The 24,797-nt window shown below is 35.8% G+C and overlaps 2 protein-coding genes across 2 annotated transcripts in view; one reads left to right on the top strand and one right to left on the bottom strand.

Moving 5' to 3' along the window:
* LOC149421426 (putative serine hydrolase) overlaps positions 1-24,797 on the bottom strand; it is a 268,266-nt gene that overhangs the window by 174,237 nt on the left and 69,232 nt on the right. The window lies entirely within an intron of this gene.
* The window catches only part of LOC149421427 (putative chitinase 10), a 127,189-nt gene that overhangs the window by 57,272 nt on the left and 45,120 nt on the right, over positions 1-24,797 (top strand). Inside the window, exons 3-14 of the mRNA XM_089634764.1 lie at positions 7,185-7,441; positions 8,603-8,783; positions 13,528-13,724; positions 14,505-14,602; positions 16,138-16,359; positions 17,647-17,853; positions 18,434-18,554; positions 19,074-19,248; positions 20,343-20,528; positions 22,268-22,387; positions 23,722-23,845; positions 24,567-24,756. Of these exons, the coding sequence (XP_089490890.1) occupies positions 7,185-7,441; positions 8,603-8,783; positions 13,528-13,724; positions 14,505-14,602; positions 16,138-16,359; positions 17,647-17,853; positions 18,434-18,554; positions 19,074-19,248; positions 20,343-20,528; positions 22,268-22,387; positions 23,722-23,845; positions 24,567-24,756 (2,078 nt within the window). The remainder of the gene's footprint in view (positions 1-7,184; positions 7,442-8,602; positions 8,784-13,527; positions 13,725-14,504; positions 14,603-16,137; positions 16,360-17,646; positions 17,854-18,433; positions 18,555-19,073; positions 19,249-20,342; positions 20,529-22,267; positions 22,388-23,721; positions 23,846-24,566; positions 24,757-24,797) is intronic.

Genomic DNA, 24,797 nt, shown 5'->3' with positions numbered 1-24,797 from the left:
CAAATCTATCTGCCCAGTCTCAGCTCGATCGGATATCGGGAAATGCGTTAATTTATACTTCAAAGCTTTGCATCCATTCATTATTTAAAAATACATACTCCATGAAAAAATCATGTGTTTCCAGCATTGGTTGTATTTAGTCTATGGTTTCCAGTTATGTCGTCTTCGTGCAGAACTGTACCTATCTGAATTTCGCCAATAAACACTGTTAATCTCAAGTGACCTCCAGGTAAGTATGGTCCTGTATATAATCTGCCTGTACAGAACATAAATAAACACTATGTACATTTTAACGAAGTATCGCATTCATTGGTCAAATGCATTGGACGTATTTTTTTGTATTAATGATCAACAAACCGGTGGGTGAAATTTATTAGCCATACATTGTTATAATAAATTGTCTAGTGTACAGATATTAATAAGATAGAGCATTAAAACGTTGTTCCATTAAAATAACTTATTTTTTTAATAGAACATCAGATTATGCGATAAGGTCACATTTTGTTTTTTTTTTTAACAAGCATATCTCAAATATATGATATCATTTTCTCATTAGGCGTATATTTAATACCGGTTAAAATATTGATATTATCATACTTAGCCCATTAATTGATGATAATATTTTTGTTAAATAGAGTTGTGTGTATTTGATATTATTAGGTTTTGTACAAGTAAAGTTTCATGTTTGAGTATTGAGTGCTTTAAGTGGAAATATATCAAGATAACTTTATCTAATAATTATTTGATGAAGGCGATCATTTCCCTCCATTTACTGTAAAAATATGATGTAGGCTCTGGGTGTCTAGGACAATGAAATCGATCATTTTAAAATATCGGATCGACAGGATTAACTACCCTAGATACCCAGAGCACGGTTGCGCTGTGGTTAGCAAAATCGAAATTGATAACGTAATAAATCAGAAATCGATATACTCTGGCAACAATGGAGGTATTATAATCCGAAACGTCAAACTTTGCACACAGATCATTTTTTTATGATAAACTAATGCTTATAAGACAAGCTTTTTAATGAATAGCACAAAGGATAACAAATTATTATAAGCAATAATTAGTCGGTTGAAATATCTGTAAAATAAATGCCGCCAAAAAAAATATTTATATATATAATAAGCAGTAATTGTTGGGATTGAGGGACTAGTACATACCGAATTATTTGGCGTGTTGGAAATGAGCCGACGTAGCTCAGTGGTCTCAGAGCATCCGACCAGACATCAGAAGGTGCGGGTTCATTTCCGTCGGCGGCATTTTATTTTTGTATGGTTATTTCAACCGACTTATTATTTTGCTTATAATAATTTTTTTACATCCAAATTTTAATAAATTGGCAATGTTGAATTGAAATACTAACTTAAATATGCATTGTTTGTCTGTATTTACTTTTTAACACTAAAGAGGGATTTTTTATGTGAAAAAATTTCGTTTCGTCAATGTAGCGAACTTATTTCAATTCTAAGAGCTTCGTTAGTTCAACTCCAGTAATTTTGTATAACGAACGACATTATTAAGAAATATGTATAAATTGACAGTTAGCCGAAGCCTATCTGATACTATGGAGCCGGACTAAAATTTGTCGGCCGTCGGAACATTTCTTATCAATCGTTGACCGTGCTTGCAAATATCGCTAAGATGATGAATTTAGTCAATATCGTATTGACATACAGCTTTATCGATCGTCAGTGCTAGACTTTTTGATATACATCATAGAATTCTATGATCTGAGATGAGTATTGTTGGTTTGTTTGTTCATACTGCAATACCAATTTCTTTCTTACCTTCTAGGTAAATAAAAGTCGTTGATATACTTATAAAAGTACGTCGGTTCATAAATATTAATTTGTTATTATTGCAAGGCCAGTGGCGTGGCGAACACCCGGGCAAACGGTCAACCGCATCTCACCTTAGACAACAGTAAAATATTCTATGTGACAGAAAGACAAATAAAATATATAATCTGCACCCGGTTATGATTATTTTGGTTCGTTTTCTCAGAGTTGAAAATTTGTGTGGTAAATACTTTATTTTCTTCATTTATGCTCTGTTTCTTCTTACCTAATGAGACTAGAACATCGATTGAGATATTGGTTAAATCAATTTTTTTAATTCTTCGTGCTTATTATAATATTACACTAGTGCAGACTTTTTTATGTTAAAAAAACTACAGGGTTTTCTAATAAGAGGTGTTATTTTGATTTTCAAAGAAACTTTTCCTTGTTGTTTCCTTTAAACTGTTGCTTGTGTGGCACGTAGCGTAGTCTCGTTGAAAGTAAACGTTGTCCAGATCAATACCATCCAATTCCGGCCATAAAAAATCATTAATCATCTCTCGATAGCGCAATCCATTCACCGGAACTGTTGCTCTAGCCTCATTTTCGAAAAAGTAAGGTCCAATGACTCCGCCGGACCATAAACCGCACCAAACAGTCACACGTTGAGGATAGAGAGGTTTTTCAACAATAACTCTTGGGTTTTCCGAGCCCCAGATGCGACAATTTTGCTTGTTGACGAAGCCACCGAGGTGGAAATGGGCCTTATCACTCAAGATGATTTTTTGATGGAATTCTAATAATTAATAATAGTGAATTTTAATAATTTCAATCCGTTGTTGAAGCGTATATCGTTCCATTTTTATTAATGGCTTAGTTTCTACTTGTCAAATGTCAAAAAATGACAGCTTCAAAAGTAACATCTACCGAAAAAGTGGGCTATTCAAAATAACACCTCTTATTGGAAAACCCTATATCATACAAAATTCATTTTTCAATGTTAACAACAGTAACAAAATTAACCGTAATACATTGTTAGCCGAACCAAAAGGAAATAATATTGACGCTACGATGACAAAATCAGGTTCGAGTCTGGTATTTTAGCTTGCCAAGGATGTCCAGCACGGATGATCGTTAAAGCTCTATGTCAATACGATATTGACAACATCCGTCATCTATGGTCTGTCAGCGATATTTGCGAGCACTGTCAGAATATGATTCCGAGAGTCGATAGACAAAAGTCGCTGCTTTTAGCGCAACCTCCAAGGTGTCGGGTAAGCTATCAGTATGCACCACTTTTTGTATAATGTCGTTCTTTATGCAAAATTACTGGCTCATTAATGAATGGAGGTGAACTAACTAAGCTCTCAGAATTGAAATAAATCGTATACACGATCCATACACTTAATTAATTCATCTAAGACGCGATCAATTTATTCCGTTCCAGACTGGAAAAACAAAAGTTTTTAACAATTATTTTACAAGCAATAATTATTCACCTGAAACACTCATCCACATTGAAAAATCTCCTGATAAAAGATACATGACGCCAACGGGACTTGAACCCGTGTCCTTTCGATTTCCGGTCGACAGCTCTGACCACTGAGCTATGGCGGCTTATCTCTTATCCGCGAAATAATTCAATATATACTAGTGTTTCATTCAACAATTACTGCTTGTTACATTTTTTCACCTGAAAACAACCAACTTTATTTTATATGAGAAAGGCATTGTAAGTGCTAACTCTCTCACTAGATGGCGTCGAGACAAATTGTCTACATTTTTGGTGAAGATACTAGAACTTGTCAAATATTAATCATTATTTTTTTGGTAAACTAATGTTTAAGACAAGATTTTTTATGCATAGCACAAAGGGTAACAATTATTTTACAAGCAATAATTAATCGCCTGAAACATTTATCCACATTGAAAAATCTCCTGATAAAAGAGTCCCGTTGGCGTCATGTATCTTTTATCAGGAGATTTTTCAATGTGGATAAATGTTTCAGGCGATTAATTATTACTTGTAAAATAATTGTTACCCTTTGTGCTATGCATAAAAAATCTTGTCTTAAACATTAGTTTACCAAAAAAATAATAATTCAAAAGTTTTTAGTTATGTCTAAAGACCTCGTGAACTAATTAACTCTCTTTTTAGTGTCAAATAGTACCTACGTACGGACTGACAATGTATATTAAAGTTTTTATTTCCATTCGATATTGTCAATTCATTATTTAGTATGTTTAACGTCTGACGTTTAGGAATGGCAATTCATAAACAGATACGCCGGTTTGCCAGCGTGTATTGACTTCTTATTTACTGCATTATCAATATCAGTCTGGCTATCAACAGCGCGGAAACAGTGTGGAAGACACTCTCAGTATCACCTTGTTTTAAGACCACCATTCAGAATTAAAACGTTGCATGAAATGACTTTGGCCGTGTTTGTTGATCAAATATGAATTGCCAAGTACTTTCCCATATTCCTCTTCCCCATATCCTTCTCCTCTTCACTACTTTAAATAAATTAAGCGCATTCCCTTAAAAAATCAAGAAATCTTAAAGAAATTTAAGCAAGTGAAATAGGTACACATTTCAAATAAAGAATTAAAATAATTTCATGATTAAAAAATATCATTTTATGGGTATGACTTTATACTTTATCGCTTGTTTCAATTATTGACACAATCAGTTCCGATTTTGAAATTGACACTACAAGCAAATCCGAGATAATTGAACCAGAGTTACATCACAGACAGGCCCACAACCGAAATTAGTTTGTTTGATGATTTTCTAGTCGTGTTTCGTGACCAGATATGAATAGCCGGGTACTTCCCCACCTTCCTCTTCCCTATCTCCTTCTCCTCCACACTACCCCCATTGGGGATGCCGGCTCAGACAGCTTCAGACGGTTTGTAGCAGTATGGGGCTCTTGTGCGGTTTCACATTAAAAAACAGCGCGACCGTGCTTGGGAAATGGGTATAAAATCATCAATAGTTACCTATCAATCTGCTATTAATTTATCGATTTCACCGTGCTAGACAAAGGTTCGTAGAAAAAAATATAGTGTGTGGCAAGCCTACGCACGACGGAAGTGAAACTTTTAGTATTCTTCTTTCTCTCTTTTCATTTCATATTATTATAATTCAGAATGCTGTACATTATAGTTTTAAAAGGCATAAATTTATTTATAGGCGTGTTGTTAACAAATAAACGTTTAACTAGATTCCTAATATTGACATATTTATAAGTAGCATGTGATAAAAAAATTAAAAATTATAAAAATATGGGTTTCTAACGCGGGTCCTGCATAACGAGTGTCGAACGCTTTGCCTCTAGACCGCGAGGAGAGGTATCTCGCGCGACGAGAACCGCGTATACAACGTGTACTCCTCAATTGACTTGTCCCGCGCTTATTTTTATACCGGAGTTTGTATATGATATAATATAATATCGATACGAAATTCACTTCCTTAAATCGATCGTTTCAAACAGAATTAGAAGGTTCGATCGCAAAAATTCTAAAAATAAATTACTCAATAAAAAAATATAAATGTGCATTTTGGACAACAATCATGTAGATATCTTCTTATATGTATGCCTGACAAAGTCGCAGCACGAGAGCATTTTATCACTTTTCCTCGTATTAAAAAAATGACAAAAAGAAAAAAAAAATTGTTAAAGCGGGGATCGAACCTCGGTTCTTCACGACGAGAATCGGGCGCTCTGCCTTTAGACCACGAAGCTGAGTTTGGAGAGTGACCTAAACTAGGTATATAATATTAGCTAGGCTCCTATAGCGAAATGATCACGGTTTTTCGTGACGGTCATGAGTCGGTTTTACTCCGGTCCTCGAAAATGCATAACGCGCGTAAAGAAGTTTCACTTCAATAAACGTTTTTTTTACGAACCTTGGTGTTAGAGCCCTGGGAGCAGTAGATCGCCGCTACACCACTGTGCAAGACATTGACATTTAGGAAGATCCTCTCTTATGAGTAACTAAAATTGCATCTTGTTAGCGGCGTGGTAGTGCTTCGCTCGGTCCATGAAGTTCACAAGGCGGCCTTGGTTTCCGGAGCAGGGAGGCTTTGAGTCCTCTACTACCTGGATCAACCCTACACTATAAATCAAGATGCAGTCCTGCAGACAATACGATATACGTGAAACTAGCAATTATTATAAATTGCCCTATGCACGCAGTCAATGTTTCTGGTCTTTGAGACAACATCCATAAGATAATTTTACAAAATTGATAATAATAAGCATTAAATTCATTAATTTATCATTTCAGGTTACGACCGACCGTGAAATTAATAGGGGAATCAAAAAAAGTAATTACTGCGCAAACTCGTGAAAAATCAGGGTAAAATAAAAAAACAAAAACTGTTTCGAAGGCAATTATGTTGACCATATTGGTAAATCCAAAAAAAGGACAAATATATTTATTTATTAATTTTCGAGAAATCGACAGTTTACATTTATTTCAGTTTCTTGTATTTGGTAAGTTCGCAACTGAAAATATCCACCTTGGATAATACGATATTTTAATTATTGCATAGTCTGTTCAGGCAAGAATTCTGCTTAGGGTTCGTTTTGCACTGATCCACCCTGAACAGGACACAAGAGCATGTTGAACGCGCAGGTACATTGAATTGAATCTTATTTAGTAACTCTAGGCATTGAATATTATTATTAACTACTTTATACAGGAATAGTGCATCCTTATAATTCCTCTGTAGACTCAGTGAATCAATTAATTGTTATATATAATAATAATTAATATGTATATTTTCATTAGAATATTACGTTCCTTTTTTTTTTCTTAAGTCGTAGAAAGAGTCTTAATGAGATATGAGTACCCAGCATGGCCGATCGATATAGGTTTTATCGATAATGTCGGTAACTTGTCATCGCTCCCAAGCACGACTGTAGATCGCAAACGATCAAACGAATAAGTTTTCTTAATTTATTTGACATGAGTGTTGCTGTTTGTATGCTAGAAATTTGCAGTCGTGCTCGTGAATGATGACAAGTTATCAAAATTAGCGATAAATCCTTTATCGATTGACCGTGCTAAATACGATGGAAGCGAATTATAGTCGTTATAATGTAGTTTTTCAACAGTAAAAATGTTGATTTCATAATATTACATATACGGATAAGGATAACCCCTAGCAATTCCGGATACACGTCAGCTAGTTTTAAGATATTATGAAAAGTGTGTAACATCGCTTTTTTTTGTTCTTTAATCCAAATCTTAATATTGTATGTGAAATGTTTTCTGTTTCTTCATTGTTTGGCTTTTCAATAAAGGCCTGGAAATATAATTATTTTTTTAGGATGTAATTATTTTCCGAATAATAATTACTAATGATTGCGCTTGTCTTTGTTCTTCCAGGGTATGAGAATATTGGCACTAGGCCTGCTGGTGCTCGCGCTGGTGGACTCCAAGTCTTTGCGTCCTGCGCGCTCCGTCCTGCGCTTCCCGCCCCCGCCGGGCCCCTTCAGCCGCGCCGCCGTGGAGCAGGCCCCCGCCCTCGACTACCACGGAGGCTCCCTGGCCGACCACAGCGCCGCCCTCAGGGTGGCCGTGCCCGAGGAGTTCGGCTCCAGGAGGCTGCCGCTCAGGTCTGCCGTGGAGAGCGTGCCGCCCAAGTAAGTGATAACATATCATATATCGCTTTCAACTGCATATACAAGAACAGTATGAGTGCATATTGAATGCGGCCATAATACTTGTACCTACATTTTTTTTGTTTTTGTCGCAGAGAAAATTCGCAGATAAATATAGTGGCAAGCCAAAATTTGGTTCCATATTATGGTATCTGTATTCGCTGTTAATACAATTTAGTTCCATATTATGGTATCCGTGTCCGACGTTAGTACAATTTAGTTTCATATTATAGTATCTGTATCCGATATTAATACAATTTAGTTCCATATTATGGAATCTGTATCTGATGTTAATACAATTTATTTCCATATTATGGTATCTTTATCCAATTGCAATACAATTTAGTTCCATTGTATGGTATCTGTATCCGATGTGAATACATTTTTGGCGTGGACTTTCGTTTAGAATAAAGATTTGAGTTTAGTAAAGGAGGTTGCATGGAAGATTTATAGTATATTTTAATATTTTTATATCTTTGGGATGGTAGGTGGTAGTAGGTAGGAGATGCAATGTTTGAACCCAAAAGATATAGGCTTTAATTTTACTACTAAAGATACAATATTTTAACTGTAAGCCTTCGACTCGCAACAATAACATTTGGCTGACATCAGTTGTTTTGTTTAACTCTATCTAAATATAATTTTATACTATTCTTTTTTGTTTTTTGTCCAAAAAAAGTGGAGTTGTTTAGTGCCTTGGGGTTTCTTTTTCCTCCTGATCTTCCAGGAGTCACTTTTCATTGCTGATTTCCAAATATTTATAAACTTATTTTACTTCTGTTATTTTCCATACTATTGTTGTAGTTGTTTACTGTTGTGAATAATGAAGGAATATTTCCCTGCTGGACCCCCTACAAAGCCCCCAGATCCCTCTCCGGACCGGGGGGTCCGGAGAGACTGGGAAAATGTAGAAATTTCTTACAGTGTTTTACAATCACTCACAGACAGACACCAAACTTAAATTAGTATTTTGATGATGTAAAGCCCCGTCTATGAAAAAACTATATAATCCGCAAAAAAAAAACAAAACGAAATTTTTAGGAGTATGTTTATATGGAACGCAAGAATATTCGTATTATCAATAAAAACTTCTACGACAATAATCACCAACTTAACTCAACAATAAATAAATTGTAATTTCAGGTACCTCCATCTTGAGGAGGAGGCCCACCGCCTGCCCTTGCGGGACGCCGTGGAACGACGTCCCCCGGCCTATGACGATGACCTCTTCGCGCTGACGGACGAGCTAGAGTCTCTGGGGATCGACCCTTGGGCTCAAGAGGGGAACAAGAAAAATCAGGCACCACCTGATAAGATTCAGCAGGTTAGAAAATTCATATAATTCCTAAAGTACACAGTTGACACTTGTCACATGAGAACGGGTCGCTTCTACGATTCGTTCTTAAGTTCAACAGCTCGGCTGTGGAACGAACTGCCGGCCTCTGTGTTTCCTCCCTCCTACAACATGGGACTCTTCAAGACCCATGTTCACTCCTTCCTCTCCACAAAAAGACCCTCCACACAGCATCCCCAAAGATGAAATAGGCCCTGAGGGAAATTATTTTCTTCAGGGCCTCCTGTGTGGAGTAAATATAAAAAAAAAAAAAAAAAGAAACTATGGACGGGTTGTTTCGGAGAATAACAATTCATCAAATTTTAACGTTCATTTTCGGGTTCTGTGAAAGTCCTATTCAAGTTCTGTTATTATATCATTGTAGGCTAGTTGCTTGAAAAAACTGAAATAAAAACAGAACTTGAAAAAATCTTTCACAAAACTTGAAAATGAACGTTGAAATTTGATGAATTGTTCAAATTCTCCGAAACAACCCGTCCTTAGTTATCATACTTATAACGTGAACTGGAGTGACTTTGAATGATTTTCAACATTAAACTATTATATACAGTATGGGGCAAAAGTAATCACCCTATTGAAAACGCTATAACTTTTGCAAATGGCGCCAAATGTCAACTAGATTTTGACATTTGTGAACAAACGCAGAATACAAATCGACAAGACATATATCGGTTTGCTCCGCAAAAACGCGGAATAACAAGCAGTACCAAAGTTCATCATAAAAAAAAATTACAGCAAAAGAACATCAAGTGATTACTTTTGCCCCACCCTGTACAATCATTTGTGTAGGAAAATTTTATGCCATATTAATTGCACATTTTTAAACTGTCGAAATTTGCAGAGTGTTAAGGGAGGTACTTGACTTACTTTTACCAGTGATTCGTGAAATATTTCAAGTAACTTTTTTGATGTTTTTTTATTTAAAAAAAAAGTTTTTTTTAACCATGTCACTGGTCACTAAGTAACCGCACAACCCTCACGCCTATCTGTCTAATACCTAATGATTTTATATGTTTTTAGGTGTAAAAAAAGTGAAAAATGTCACCGGAGACCAACCTTTTTACTCCAAATAATGTCAGGAATCACTATATGTCAAGGACATCTCTTAAAACCCTGTATGTAAAAAAAGCATTTACGTTCGTGGAGACAAAAAATATACATCGGCACCAATGTTCTTTTTTAAGAAATGATTACGATGTTACGCTAATCCCAAATTTTAAAAAATAATGAGTTTGAATATTCAATTAGTAGATTGGACACTGATATATTGTACAATTTAAATGTCACGAAACTCTAGAAATAACTTACTAACCAAAATTTATTTCTGAATATATCTAAAAAAATTAGCTTCTCAATTAAATCATCAATATGTTTGAATATAATCAGAAAACTACTAATCTGACACTTATTTTAAAAGCGTCATAAAATAAAATAAAATCATTAAAAATAAGTAAATAATCTATGAGTAGTAGCGAGATTTATGCAGATAATATCCGTGATGATCAAAGTGGCTCCCGGTTCAAAAGTCACCCCATATTACGGTACATTTTCTTCAAGTTCTATAGGAATTATTGACTGCAGCAAGCAATTCTACTGTACCGTTTTATTTTTTACTATTATCGTGATAATCTATAACTATATGAACCGACCATTCGTGTGCCTGGAGAAGCAAAAAAGAGTTCTGGCATAAAGAGTCAGGTCAGGTTTAAGATCCTTATTTCGTTTAAATACAATCAAAGAAGAATGCATGTCATGTTAAAATTCGTACATGCAATGAAATAAATAGGTAAATAATGCCCAAATTTAACACTTGTTGCAATATTGTCAATTTTTTAAATGAAACCCAGCTTGCAACGACGTGCGTGTTAGCAAAAACAACATCTTGGGTATGTCCACTATTTGCACAATAGTTTCTACTGACCTCAGGAAGAATAATGATCTCAGTTGACAGTGGTGTCCGCAAAGAGCCTTGCCCTTTGCACGAACAGGACAAACACAGTCATTAATAATTTATCCCCGATTATACGAGCTTTTCCCTTAACCCGATGAAGGAGAAGTCGAGTGGGCGATCTTTATTCACTCTACTAGAAGTAATACAGTAGCTGTTGGTTTCAAGAAACTGAACTATAGTATGAAACGATCGAAATAATTAAATCGACAATTTTGCTTCTTTCCCGGAGGACATTTTAATAACTTCAAACAATCTCTAACAGGTATAAAATAAAGTCGCTGTCCGCGTCTGTCTGTTTGTGCGCTTAGTTCTTATAAAGTGCCCACTGGATTTTTATAGCGTTTTAACTACTATTTGGAAAATTTCTTCCGGAAGGTTTACATATATAATACATGCATATTATATTTATAGAAGGTAGAGAAAGGTCGATGTTTTATAATTAACTCGTAAAAATATATTTTTGGGCAGTGAAATTAAACGAAAAAGAACACCTTTTACTTTTGAACTTATTTTGAAAGTTATACCCATCATGTAATATATATAATTCAAAATTATGTAAATACATGGCGTTTCAATAATTAGATTGGCTAGGTAAAGCCGGCCTTGAGCCTGGTTTAAGACCGTTTTAACCAAACTGCATGGTAATCAGTCAAATTTTCGCTGTTCTTTCCTTCTTAGCTATAAAATTGTATTTTTTCAAAAGTTAATCAAGAGAAACTGTCCCAAATAATCTTATCTACAAAATTGTATTTTTTCAAAGTTTTTTTAATTTTCTAGTTAAAAGATAAATTAATTTGTAATTTACGGTTATATTTTCTTTTGACAAAACAATTTTATTTTACTCAAGCGAAACTTCAAGAAAAGCTTCAATCCAAAGAATATTTTTGGGATTCACAATGTAAACGGATTCGCATTAAAGATTATACGAAAAAAGTGATTTCACTGATCTTGATAGCTTCGCGAATACAGGTTTTTTTTAAATAAACACCTTTTCTAAACACAGAAAATAATTTGAACTAAAGTTCAATTACCTTAAAAATATACAATAAAGGAGGCGTTATACTAAAATTGGTATTTACATAAATATTTACGGATGTCGCGGACTGTCGTGTTGTGACAATATTATATTACTGTTTATGCTAAAATATTGCAGATTGTTTCTTGATTTTTTTGCTCAAACATTATCTGAAATCCGTATAAATTGTGTAGGTTTGCTTAAACTTATTATAATCCATTGAATTATTCTTCTCACTTATGGAATTCACCAATAAATAATATCCCACTCGCGTTTAAATATAAGTTCTGCCTGTCAAAGGTTCAATACATAAACCACACTCCTCGTTTTACATTAATAATAATTTTGTTTAATATGAGTTCTCCTGCAAGTAATCCACAACCAAGCGGGATTCCTCATTAGGAATCGGGGTTACAAAACTGAAGGAGAAACTTGGGAGGAAGAAGGAGTTACACAGGGTACGTTTTATGTTCCAGGTTGATTTTTTTAAAAGAACTTTTTAATGAAATACAAATTTTTGACATATTTTATTTATTGATTATATGGTCTTTAATATTGTATATGAAATATGGTGTCGGTCAAGATGCCGCTTCTGGCATAATTTTTCATAACAATGGAGCATTTAATTTTAATGAAGCATAATTTTTCATAACATTTACGCAGACTTCTTATTTTAGCAATTTCCTTTCGAATGTTGTCCTTAAGTATCGAGGTTATGGTTGGTTAATTGGTGTACTCCCTTTTTTTTAAGTACCCCTGTAGGAAGAAAACGGGAGGGGTCAAATCAGGGGATCGTGGGGGCCATCGAGGGTGTGATTTGTTTATTGGTGTACACCTTTTCCTTCAAGTACCTCTATAAGAAGAAATCGGGAGGATTTCAAATCAGGGCATCGTGGGGTCCAGTGATATCACCATTTTTTGAAATTTTTAGGTTAAACACGTTATAATTTCTCCACGTTCAGAATTGAACAACTATACTATACAACAACTTTTTCTTTTTAACTTATTTTGAATAAATTAATAAATCTTTTTTTAACTATTATAACACAATGCAATTTGTATATTTTATTGCTCATTTAGCAAATAAAAAACAGGACATCGCCTTACGAATTTATAGTCAGAGGTACAACAGTGTACTAGAAGCTGAAAAATAGACAAAAAAAAATTCGAAAGTGATGCATATATGCTGTACTTCGTTGGTGTTGCAAGTAATGGGCATTTTGTTTGTCTTGATTAACTGCAGTCTTGTGAGAATTAAATTATTCACTTATTTGTAAGCCCGACACGCCAAATAACGGCATCTTTTAGAGACACCAAACCACGAAAGAAAACTCCCAAATAAATGACACTATACAAAATTAGGTATACACACTATATGCAAATTACAGATTGTTCAAAAGTTGTGTGAGCAATACAACAAAGCGAAGCAAGTATGGGCTTATTATCGATAAGGGTATTTGCAAACAACGGGACAATTAGTAAAAGAGTAATGTTTGAGTAAAACGACTACTTTATATGTCAACTAACATTGTTATTAGAGAAAAAGACAAGCCGAAAATGACGATCTCTTTGACGCCGCGCGCGCCGTTTCGAATTTCCATGTTAGAACAATTCTTTTGCTGTTGGTATAGTAAGCAACGCAAATTGAGTAATTTTAATCACCGCTGCCTAGAGTTGTAATAATAATTGGTGGATAATTTATAAAATATCTGTTAAATGTTATCCAATGTCTAATTGTGACCTTCCAGAACACGGGACACAGTCACTACCTGATCCAGCTGTCCTCTGGCGACCGTCAACAGTTCTCTCAGCTGACCACGAAGGCACCTTCACTACAGGAGCGCCTGCAGTACTACGGGGCTGCCAAGCCGTTCAACCGACAGATCTCCAACAAGTCCCCCGCGGTGGACCCTCATTATGCTGCCTACAAGATGGAATTTAAACAGTAAGCTACCAATTTGACACTCAGATAAATAAATTCAATTTCCACTCTTCTTGTATGGTGGATATATATTAAAAAAAATACCCTATCTCTACCAACTAACTAAAACTAACTACTAACCATCACGCCGTTTCTCGCAGGGGTAGGCAGCGGGGACGGACGGACCGCCAAACTACTCGGTCTTGGCACACACTCCTTGCCTCATTCACATTCATACATCGTCTCATACATACTCTTCTATTATTCTATTATCCCCGACTTCTGCTGCCATTCACATTTGCATCATATATTCTCCTTACACTCCTTTATTCGCTCATTCGCTCTACATACCCAAAACCATGTAAGCGTCCCTTTCTTGATCTTACTCACTACGCTTATATCAGTCTTGCACTCTTTGCGGATATCCACATTTCTCACACGATCAAGGTTTTACCACACATGCGCCTCATGGATCTCATTTCTACATCATTCAGTCTATTTTCATCCTGTCTCTGCCAGTTCCATGCCTCACTTCCATACATCAGGGTAGGTACCAGTACTCCATTGTGGACTGCTAGCTTCGCTTCTTTGGACAATTTTTTGTTAGCACCAAATGCGTTTCCTGCATTTGCCCTTCTCTACCAACTAAAGGCATAGTACAAGTCCTAAGAAAAGAGAAGACAAATTAGTTCAGAAGGTATAAACCTTAACTTAAAAGAAGAAATCAAAACTAACAAGAAGAAAAAACCGTGTCAATAAATTTATGAAAGATTTCATTGCTTTTTTTAAATTATTATTTTTCAGCCCCATCGACAGGTTCCGAATTGACAACACCTACCAGCAATTACTGCAGTTCCCCCAGCAAAAACATTTCAGAGATTCCAGCTTCCAAGCCTTACATGGTAAAGTATTTTCGTTATTTATAAAAACTGTTAAAACTGTTGTATTTGAAACATTTAATGCATGGTGAAATTCCATTTTAATGATTATTAAGCTAAGCTCATTCGTTTTTATTAATATTAATGGGGTTTTGTGAATTCAAATTATTAATTCCGCCATTCCATTCAATTAAGTGATCAATTATTGCCGATTTGTACGAATGTCCGATTTTGAGATTCTGAGATTATTTTAGAGACGGTCCATTCTGTCTGACCAAACATACATCTTGTTACATCTCGAGCAGCTGGGTTCAAAAACTCCATCTGTCTTTAGAGGAAACTTGGTTTTTGCAGACCTTAGAAGGTCTTGAATTTTAGTCGTTGTTCGAAGAGAGTTCTGACGTTTTCTTTCCTCGGTGTCCTTGCATCACAGACCAACGTAACACTAGATATGCCTTTAAGGATGAGGGGAAGAAAGGTGGGTGGTGAGGTGATGTAGGTGGGGTGATGTAGGTGAGGTGGGCGTCGATATTTCAATGATTTGCCTAATTTGCCAAGGTGACTAATTTTTTTTTTTTTTTTTTTTTTTTATTAGTAAAAAAAAGATACACGAATTACATAATATTACAATTACATAATATAATTACACAATATAGTAGGTTATTAATTACATAATATAAGTATTCGATGTACCCCCATAAATAAGCAGGGCTTGTGTGTATGGGGGTGTTGTTATATTTGTTTATATTTGGTACGATTCAGTTCAACTGTTCGGAATACTTTTTAAGGTGGCTTTTGAATTCGTTTATATTTGCATTCATGTTTCTAATTTTTTCTGGTAATGAGTTAAAAAATTTAACTCCGAGATATTCATGGTTGAACTGTCCTATTGTTTTTTTACATTTAGGAGTAGGAAGTATTGACGTTTGTCTAAGATTTCTGTTATTTTTAAAGGGTGCAATTTTATTTTGAATATAGTTTTTATAAATTTGTAATGTTGCATGGTAGAAGTATAATGCACTTAATTTTCTGACCTTAAATTGTTTGAATAAAAGTTCGGACGAATATGAATAGGGTTTTTTTAATATGGTTTTTATTATTAGTTTTTGTGATATGTAAATTGTTTGAGTTTGATTTTTATATGTACCGCCCCAGCCTATAATGCCGTATTGTATAATTGATTGACAGAAAGCGAAGTATATGGTTCTAAGTAATTTTTCGTTTAAAATATCTCTTAAACATCTAAATATATATGTTAGTTTCCTTATTCTGTTGTTCAGAATATTTATATGTGGGGACCATTTTAAACGCTGGTCTATTGTTATGCCTAGGTACTTAATATCGGTCTTGCTTTCTATGTTTGTGCATAACATATTGCATTTGTGGTTTTCTGTATTTTTGACAGAGTGGATAATTATGTTTATTTCTTTATGTGTTTCTTGTTTTTTAATGAAAAATGGTAAATAATAAGTTTTTTAGAGTTTAAAGTCAACAGGTTTTCATCAAACCATAATTTTAGTTCATTGATATCTGTATTTGTTTGCATGTTTTGTTCCCAGGTAAGAATTTCCACGAGGAGCGTCGGCAGTCCTATGAAGCTGAAAGCGGGCGTAAGGTTGTGTGCTACGTGTCGGGCTGGGCGGCCTATCGCCCCGCGCCCCTGGCTTTCTCCTCCTCTTGGCTGCCCCCAACCTGCTCGCACGTGCTGTACGCCTTCGCCACGGTGGACCCGCATCAACTGGACCTCATACCCAATGATCACGAATACGATATCGTTCAAGGTGAGTTTTTAAATGTAAATATTGCACATTACTACTTCTCCAAACCGTCTGAAGCCATTGAAACTATGGCATCCCCCATTGAGGAGGTAGTAGGGATTGGAATGAGACGGTGAAGAGAAGAGTGGGGAAGTGCCTGGATATTGATATCTGGTCACCAAACACGGCTAAAGTCATTTTAAGCAACGTTTTTCTTTATAATCGTGAAGTGTAGTACCTACTGAAAAAAAATTAAATCATTATTATATTGAGAAACAATGACATATTATTATTATTGTACCAACGTCTCTGCCATAGGTCACCCCAAGTGGCTTAGCAGGGGTGCCCGGGAACATGGGGTGAGGTTGGTCCGGGTCTTCGACGTCTGCTGCGCGGCGGGCCAGATCGCGAGAGACAAGTTGAGGGAGATCTATTGACAACTTCAACAGGTCTTTTTCCAAACAGTGGGACAGATTTCACTCCTGGAGACAGTGACCCCAGATTCCCACCCACCCCTTTTTAATTTTTATATAAATTTTTCCTTTCCTAAAAAATACCCTCCAAACATAACCCGCAAAGATGACATAGGCCCTAAAGAGAATTATTTTCTTCAAGACCACCCGAGTAGAGCTAATTTATTTATTTATTTATTGACGCCCTATTGGGCTTTTAAGTATATAACAATTACAAATTTCATTTTTAACAACAGTATAAAACAAACAATAGAAAATCGAAATAAAATATAATGATTTCTCATACATTATTTAAATTTAAAAAATGGTGGACTAATTTGGCTTTAAATGTATTGAAGTTTAAATTAAATATGTCAGCGACATCACTTAGTTCATTGCCCAACCTATGTATTCTTTCTAACACAGAATTCGTAGCGAAGTTATTGTTGTAGAATAAAATATTCCGTCTTGTTTATTTTGGAGGTATATGTAAAGATAGCAAATTTATAGTGTCAGGGCAGTCCAACCTTGAATGAACGATTTTATATAATAAAAGGAGATCAAATCTAATGTAAAAAAAAACAAACAAAAAAAGCGCAGACCCGTGAAACGTCAAGTTTGAATTTTTGACAAATCAGTTCCAATTTCGATTATATTAGTTTTCTGTTAAAAAAATTATACTATAGTTAGAAACTTTATCGCTTATCTGAATACTTCGCACGATCCATTTCTATTTAAAGTAAAGTTGAGTTGATCGAAACAGAGTGAAAATCACTCGAGTTATGGACTCGCAACTAAAATTAGTCATTTTGATGGAAACCTTCCTGAATTATATATAAAAATTTTGTATCTTTCCTAGGTGGCTACCGCATGGTGACCGGCCTCAAGCGCAATCAGCCCGGTCTGCAGGTCCTTGTCTCAGTCGGGGGCCCCAGAGGCGAGGGGGCCCGCCGCCTGTCCTTGCTGGCAGCCCTGCCCCGCACTCGCAGCGAGTTCGCCAATGGGGCCGTGGCCTTCTGCAAGAAGCACGGCTTCGATGGAATCGACCTACATTGGCAGTATCCCGGTAAGTAAATTGGCCTGTAAAAATGTAGTTGAAATGTGATTATTCCTGAAAAATTTGTTTGCCGCAATTATGTCAACATTAGTGTTAAGAGTGTTGCCTACTTTAAAAATTCAGGCGCAAAAATTGTATAAGGTTTTCTTTCCGTGTTCTCTCAAAATATCCAAACTATCTAAGCATAATTTTTTTCACATTATTGTTTGGTGTACATGATTATATTGCATCCAAAAAATAAACGTAGAAAACACAAGCAGAACGTTTGACAAAAGGAAAGTTCGAGGTATAATTTCAAGCGCCAAACGTAGGCAATTAACTCGGTCTCGTTGTCAAGGTTGCTGATACTGTACCGTCGAGTTTCTTCCTGCTGTCACGTATATAGGTGAAAAACATTCTCGAACAATCCAGTTGCTATAGTTACAAATATTGCCAAACAACCTTCTTTGCAAAGGCCGAAACTTCAAGTATGTTCTATAATGACCGTCCGACTCAAGTAGTGGCGTACCACTACACATTATATTGTCCAATCTTCAGGATGATCAATATAATGATGGCTTATTTTAATGATTTGTGATTTTGTGAATAGGAGCTGAAGATTTGGGAGGAAACGTAGATGACAAGCAGAACCTGATCCTCCTCCTGAAAGAGATCAAGAGAGCATTTGACCCGGAAAATCTCCTCATCAGTTTGGCCGTCCCTGCATCAAGGTCAGTGCTAAATTCAGCTTCCTATGAAATCTTCTACTTATATAAACAGGAGTGTATGTGGCGGGCGGCATGGATTAGATTTTTATATAAATCTACAGTTTTATTCCGAGCCTGATGAAATTTTGCACACTTGACCTACAAAACAGTAGTAAAGTCACTGTCTATATTATGATACGTATACATTTGCGAACCTTAACGCGAACAGAGCCACGAATTACGGGAAAGGAACGAAGCAACTGCAAGCGGCGTTTCGCGCTGTTTTCGATTGTTTTGTTCCTTTTCCATAAGTTCAGTTCGGCAGTTGGGCTCGCGTATGTATACGTAACATTAGATTTAGAACATTTTTTTCACTCCATGGATTTCAGCAAGGTTTTCGCAACATTTACTGAATCGGAGATTGCATTTTCTCAAAATATTTGAGCAGAGTGTTTCATCTGTGGAGGTACTTAAAGGCTTTCGTCTCTCCTTCCAATTTCTTGTAGCCTTTCAGTTTTTCAAAATAAAGCCTGTTTTTTGTAGATTCCGCGTGGAAGACGGATACGATGTAGCCGCCATCGGGGAGCTGGTGGAGTGGGTGACCCTTCAAGCCTTCGACCTGCATCAGGAGCGAGATTCCTGCTCCGTGGCGGACCAGCCCGCCCCGCTGCTGCACCGTCCCTCCAACAAGTCGCCCACAGATGCTTTCTACAATGTGGTACGTAGTTTTATTTTTTTATATTCATAAGGCCCCTCTTCCACAGAGATACGCAAGTATCCGATACTCGACGATTTTAGTATCTTAGCCAAAATCTTAAGTCAAAAATATTTCACCAACAAATGAAGATATAATTGAGAATAATAATAATAATTAATTATTCCAAATTCCTGTAATATTCAAAAATCGGTTAATGAAAAAATTAGAAAATACACAGATTTAGAAAATGAAATAAAAATAATTTGGCATTCTCAGACTATAAAAATATTACCATTCGTTATTTCGGCTACTGGCATTATACCTAGCTCTCTCATTAAAACTTTAGGCGTATTAGATCTATCAAAAAAATTATATATAAAGATGCAAAAGTCGGTCATTTTGAATATTTATGTTGAGGGATCAGTAGGATTTATAGGCCTTGTTAGAAGTTCTACCGAGCCGAACCCTCTGATATGAAAATATCTGGAGTCGGTGAATTATTTTCCCATTTGATCTCTGGTGAGTTGACGTGTTGTTCTTGTATTGTTTTGTATTTATTTTGCTTATATAATGCACTTACATAATTTTTATTGACTAGATGATCATTTGTGGAAAAGTGTGTGAAAGGGTTTAGTTTTTCCTATGGGGAAGATTTAACCCGGACAATAAAATCAGAAGTTTAAAATAAGTGAGAAATTTAGCACTAACAAAGCCTTTCCTACAAAAATAAAGTTGGTTGTTTACAGGTGGAAAAAATATAATAAGCAGTAATTGTAGATTGGTCGTTAGTAGCTATTGAATCATTTGGCGGGTTGGAAATAAGCCGACATAACTCAGTGGTTTCAGAGCACCTGACCGGACATCAGAAGGTACGGGTTCAATTCCCGTTGGCGGCATTAATTTTTACTTTTTTTGACATTTCAGACGACTAATTTATTGCTTATCCTTTAAGCTAATGTTTTGTTTCCTATACCTGATTGTAAATTTTATCTGTAAAAATATTATTATGCCTACGCTATATAATTGTTTGTAATACTTTTTTGTAAGAAATGTTTTATTTTTTATTTAAAGATACCGTAAATAAATAAAGAATTAAATAAAACTTTTGTTTCCAGGACTACGCAGTACGCTACTGGCTGAAGAAAGGTTTCCCTCGTTCGCGCCTTGTGCTGGGGGTGCCCCTGTTCGGGCGCTCCTTCCGTCTCGCGAGCCCCTCTAACTCCCTCCCCGGCAGCCCGGCCCTCGGCCCCGGCGACCAGGGGCCCTACACTAAGAGCAAAGGAATGCTGGCTTACTTTGAGGTAAACTATATTTCTTCTTTAAAATTTTATTTGAAATGCTGACATTTTTAGAGGAAAAACAATAAAATACTTTCAGGAATGTCTGAATAATTTTATATGTTAAAATACCTAATTTATTTAAAATGTTACATAACATAAGATTGAATCATACCGGTGAATCAATGGCGTTTGATTCATCACGTCGATTAATTGAAGTGATTCATGTATCTTAATTTATTTTTTTGTGATTATTTTGTAGTGCTTAATTAGTATCTTTTTTGCTTCAATTGGAATATATATTTACGCGTGTTTGGATCCATTTTTTTGAATCCATTGTCAAAGCGTTGACCCACCTAAAAAAAGGATCGAAAATACTAATTTCAATTGTGCGTATGTTCTTCGTAACTCTGGTTCAATGTAGCTCGAACTTGCTTTTAATTCAATTGTAATATTCAAAATTGGAACTGATTGTGATTGTGAGAAGAATTCTGACAAGCAATGTACGTATATACAATACAATATTTTGAAAATAATTTTTTTAAATTTATGATCCTAAGCAATGAAAATGAACTAAGCTGCCTATCTATGATCGGCTATCCTCGGGTTCCAATCGGAATCATTCGGAACCCGCACGGCGCATGCGCCGCTCAATCGTACAAACAGTGCCACCTGTGGCTAATTATCAGAACCATCTTAACAAGTTAAATACCTACATACGATAATGGAAGAACATAATACTGTAAGAATGAAAAGAAAGGACGAGCGAGTAAAGTAAGGAAAACATTATATGTCGTCGATAAAACCCATTATAACCGATTCCAATGCACGTTGATTTAATCAAACAAGAAAATGATGGGTAAACATTTCTTTTCCGTATGCCGTCAAGCACCAACTGGTGTTTTGACACGTTTTCAATACGCAATAAATTACGTCTGTTTAACATTCGTTAAAAATAATTCTCAAAATTCTCACGCGTCATGATAAAATATTCAAATTTAATTCAATTGATTCAATCAGACTTTTTTTCAGTAACGTAATGTTATACTAGAATAAAATTACCATCTAAAATTAACAGTAATAAAAAAATTTAAATGCAACTTATACTTTTCCTAGCATTTTCAATGACAACTTCTTTTAAAATTCGATGATTTGATTGGGGACAAGGAATGGAAATAATTAGAAGTAATGAACACTAGCTAGCATCTACCCGGCGTTGCTAGGTGTTATCCTTAGGTGATAGACATTTATCATGCCGCACTTTTCAGTAGGCCTTTTTAAGATATACAATTATGTAGTACATTATTTTGACATATCTCATGAGGTTTAGCCAGAGATAGCAACGTGGTCCCCAAAAATATATATATCTACGTCTATCTATTGATTATAAAACATCGACTTTTCTCTCATTTTTATTAATATAATATGGAAGTTTCATATAAGTAAACTTTTCGAAAGAAATTCTCTAAATGATAGTGAAAACTATCAAATTCCATTGCGTAGTTTAGAAGAACTAAGCGCACAAACAGACGAGGATAGCGACTTTATTTCATACTATTTATTTATTGAAGAATAAATCAGATATTTGTTCGTCACATTATTTTATATTTGAGCACAACACACGTCAAGTCTCTATTATTTTTATCTGTAATTTTGTGGTATGTTTTCTGTAAAGTTTTCCTCAAGGACAGGTCAATAATAAATTATTGATCACACAAAAAAGTTTTGGATATTTGATAACGATATTTGTTGACAATTTGTAGATTTGCGAGGCCCTGAGCTCGGGCACGTGGCGCCAGGAGAGGGACGCGGCGGGCAGCCCCTATATGGTGAAAGGAGACCAGTGGGTGGGATACGACGATGTGGAATCCATCAGGAATAAGGTAACAACGCTTACATTGTTTTTAATAAATTCAGACCATGCTTTTTGAACTTACCCATCAAGGGTGACTCGCGGTGAAATCCTTGTCCGCCTTATAAAAAATGTTAACCTTTATCAATGCACGGAGAAAACTTACGGATAAAAAAATATTGTTAATTTATTAAGAATCTTTTTAGTAAAATACCACCACATGTTCATAAAAATTCTAATATTTTCGCATTTCGTCATTATATATTATAAAGACAAACGCAGGTGTATGACCACGTACAGATATTATTACGAATTTACTAAAAGTTTATCAGAAATCTGCCTTCAATCCCGTTTTTAACCGGATTACCAATATTTATACTCATTTTTCTACGTATTTGAAGTGAAACTTCTTTACGCGCGCTATGCAATTTCGAGGACCGGAGTAAAACCAACTCATGACCGTCATCAAAAACCGTGATCATTTCGCTATAGGAGCCTAGCCAATATTATATACCTACTTTCGGTCGCTCTCCAAACTCAGCTTCGAGGTCTAGAGGCAAAGCGCCCGATTGTCGTCGTGAAGAACCGAGGTTCGATCCCCACTTTAACTAATTTTTTTTTCTTTTTGTGATTTTTTTGATAATAATTTTTTTTAAAGTGATAAAATGCTCTCGTGCTGCGACTTTTAGATATTTTGACTATATGATATTTTGGTCGAATACGTAATAACCGCGGTCTAGAGGCAGAGCGTTCGACACTTGTTATGCAGGACCCGGGTTCGAATCCCATATTTTTATAACTTTTAATTTAATTTAATTATCACATGCTACTTATAAATATGTCAATAGACAGAAAAAAAAGAGAGGATGAAATGAAAAGAGAGAGAGAAGAATACTAAAAGTTTCACTTCCGTCGTGCGTAGGCTTGCCACACACTGTATTTTTTTTCATGGGCCCATTGTACTCTCTTCTATTTTACCTCACCCCTCTAACAGTAACCCAGTCGCTTTGATAAATTTCACGAGGCTTGTTGTCATTTGATATTTGGTCATAGCCTGGTTCCGCTATGTGTCTCATCAGGTGTTTGAACCTTGTTCCCATCATATGTGAATTGAAGTCTCTTCATCCTCTTATAATTTACTGTATCTATTAGTGTTTTCCACTCCCAACGGCTGCATGTCTCCTGGGGTGGCAGCACTGCCGGTTCCCTCACTGTCCATATGCATTGTCCATATTGAGTAGTACATCTAGGGTCTGGTCTGTTTATGACTACATTGGATTATCTCATTTCAGGTGCCCTATCTCATGCCATTCCATTTTCTCATTACTCAAAATACTAATATGTAATATTGATGGTCTTTCCCAGATGTTATACGTACAATCCATGAACTTGGCTGGTGGAGCAGTATGGGCAGCCGATCTCGACGATTTCAGAGGATTATGTGGCCAGCCTTGGCCTCTGCTTACAGCTCTATCTAACACTCTTAAAGGTAAGCACAAGCACTAATCTTTAATTACTCCTCAACACAACGAACTTTACCTTATTAGTACACACATCTGAGGGAAGACTATGTCCACAGTTGGAGGTCTAGCACGAACGATCGATAAAGCCTATGTTATGATTTTGACGAAATCCATCATCAATGGTCATTTTTGTCAATAAGACATTATTAATGACTGGAGGTAAACTAACTAAGCTCTAAGAATTGAAAGAAATCGTGTACAAGATCCATAGACTTATTTAATACGTCTAAGACGCGATCAATTGATTCCGTTCCAATTTTAAGAAATAAAAGTTGTTAGTTATGACTAAACACCTCATGAACTAATCAACTTCCTTTTAGCTCCAAAAAGTACCTACATGCGGACTGCCCATATATATTTAAGTTATTATTTCAATTCGGCATTGTTAATTTATTAGTATTTTTAACTTTTACTTAGCTGTCTTTTAGAAATGACAATTCACAGATAGATACACCAGTGTTTCCAGTGTATTGATTAGCATTGTAAATATCGGTCAAGTTTTCAACACCGCCACCGTGCTCGGGAAAACGATATGAAATCATCGTTAGCTACACTGATCGAAGTTATCGATTTCACTGTGCTAGACCCCCACACCAGAATTCTCATGAAGAATAAGAGAATGTAGACTCATTTAAATTCAAATTCCTTGATCTTGTCAAAACTGGGTTCAATCATTTTGTTTTCCAGAATTGCCCATCATGTCTACCGAGGATATGCGCTCCATCGGAGCCTGCGCGAGGGTGGAAGAGGATGCAACTGGAAGTCTGGAGTCAGACCCCTCCAACTGTGCAGCCTTCTTCCTGTGCCGCCACGGACAGAAGTACGTCATCACCTGCCCCGTAGGAACACTGTTCGACGCTGATGCTGCCATCTGCCGGTAAGTCCATCATGAGTTCGCTATTAGCTCAAGTGATGAGA

Source organism: Hesperophylax consimilis, chromosome 8 (genome assembly GCF_061612785.1).
Source record: "Hesperophylax consimilis isolate HC1 chromosome 8, BYU_Hcon_1.0, whole genome shotgun sequence".
NCBI lineage: Eukaryota > Metazoa > Arthropoda > Insecta > Trichoptera > Limnephilidae > Hesperophylax > Hesperophylax consimilis.
Note: the sequence above shows the minus strand (reverse complement) of the source record. Positions and strands in the feature narration are given on the sequence as shown.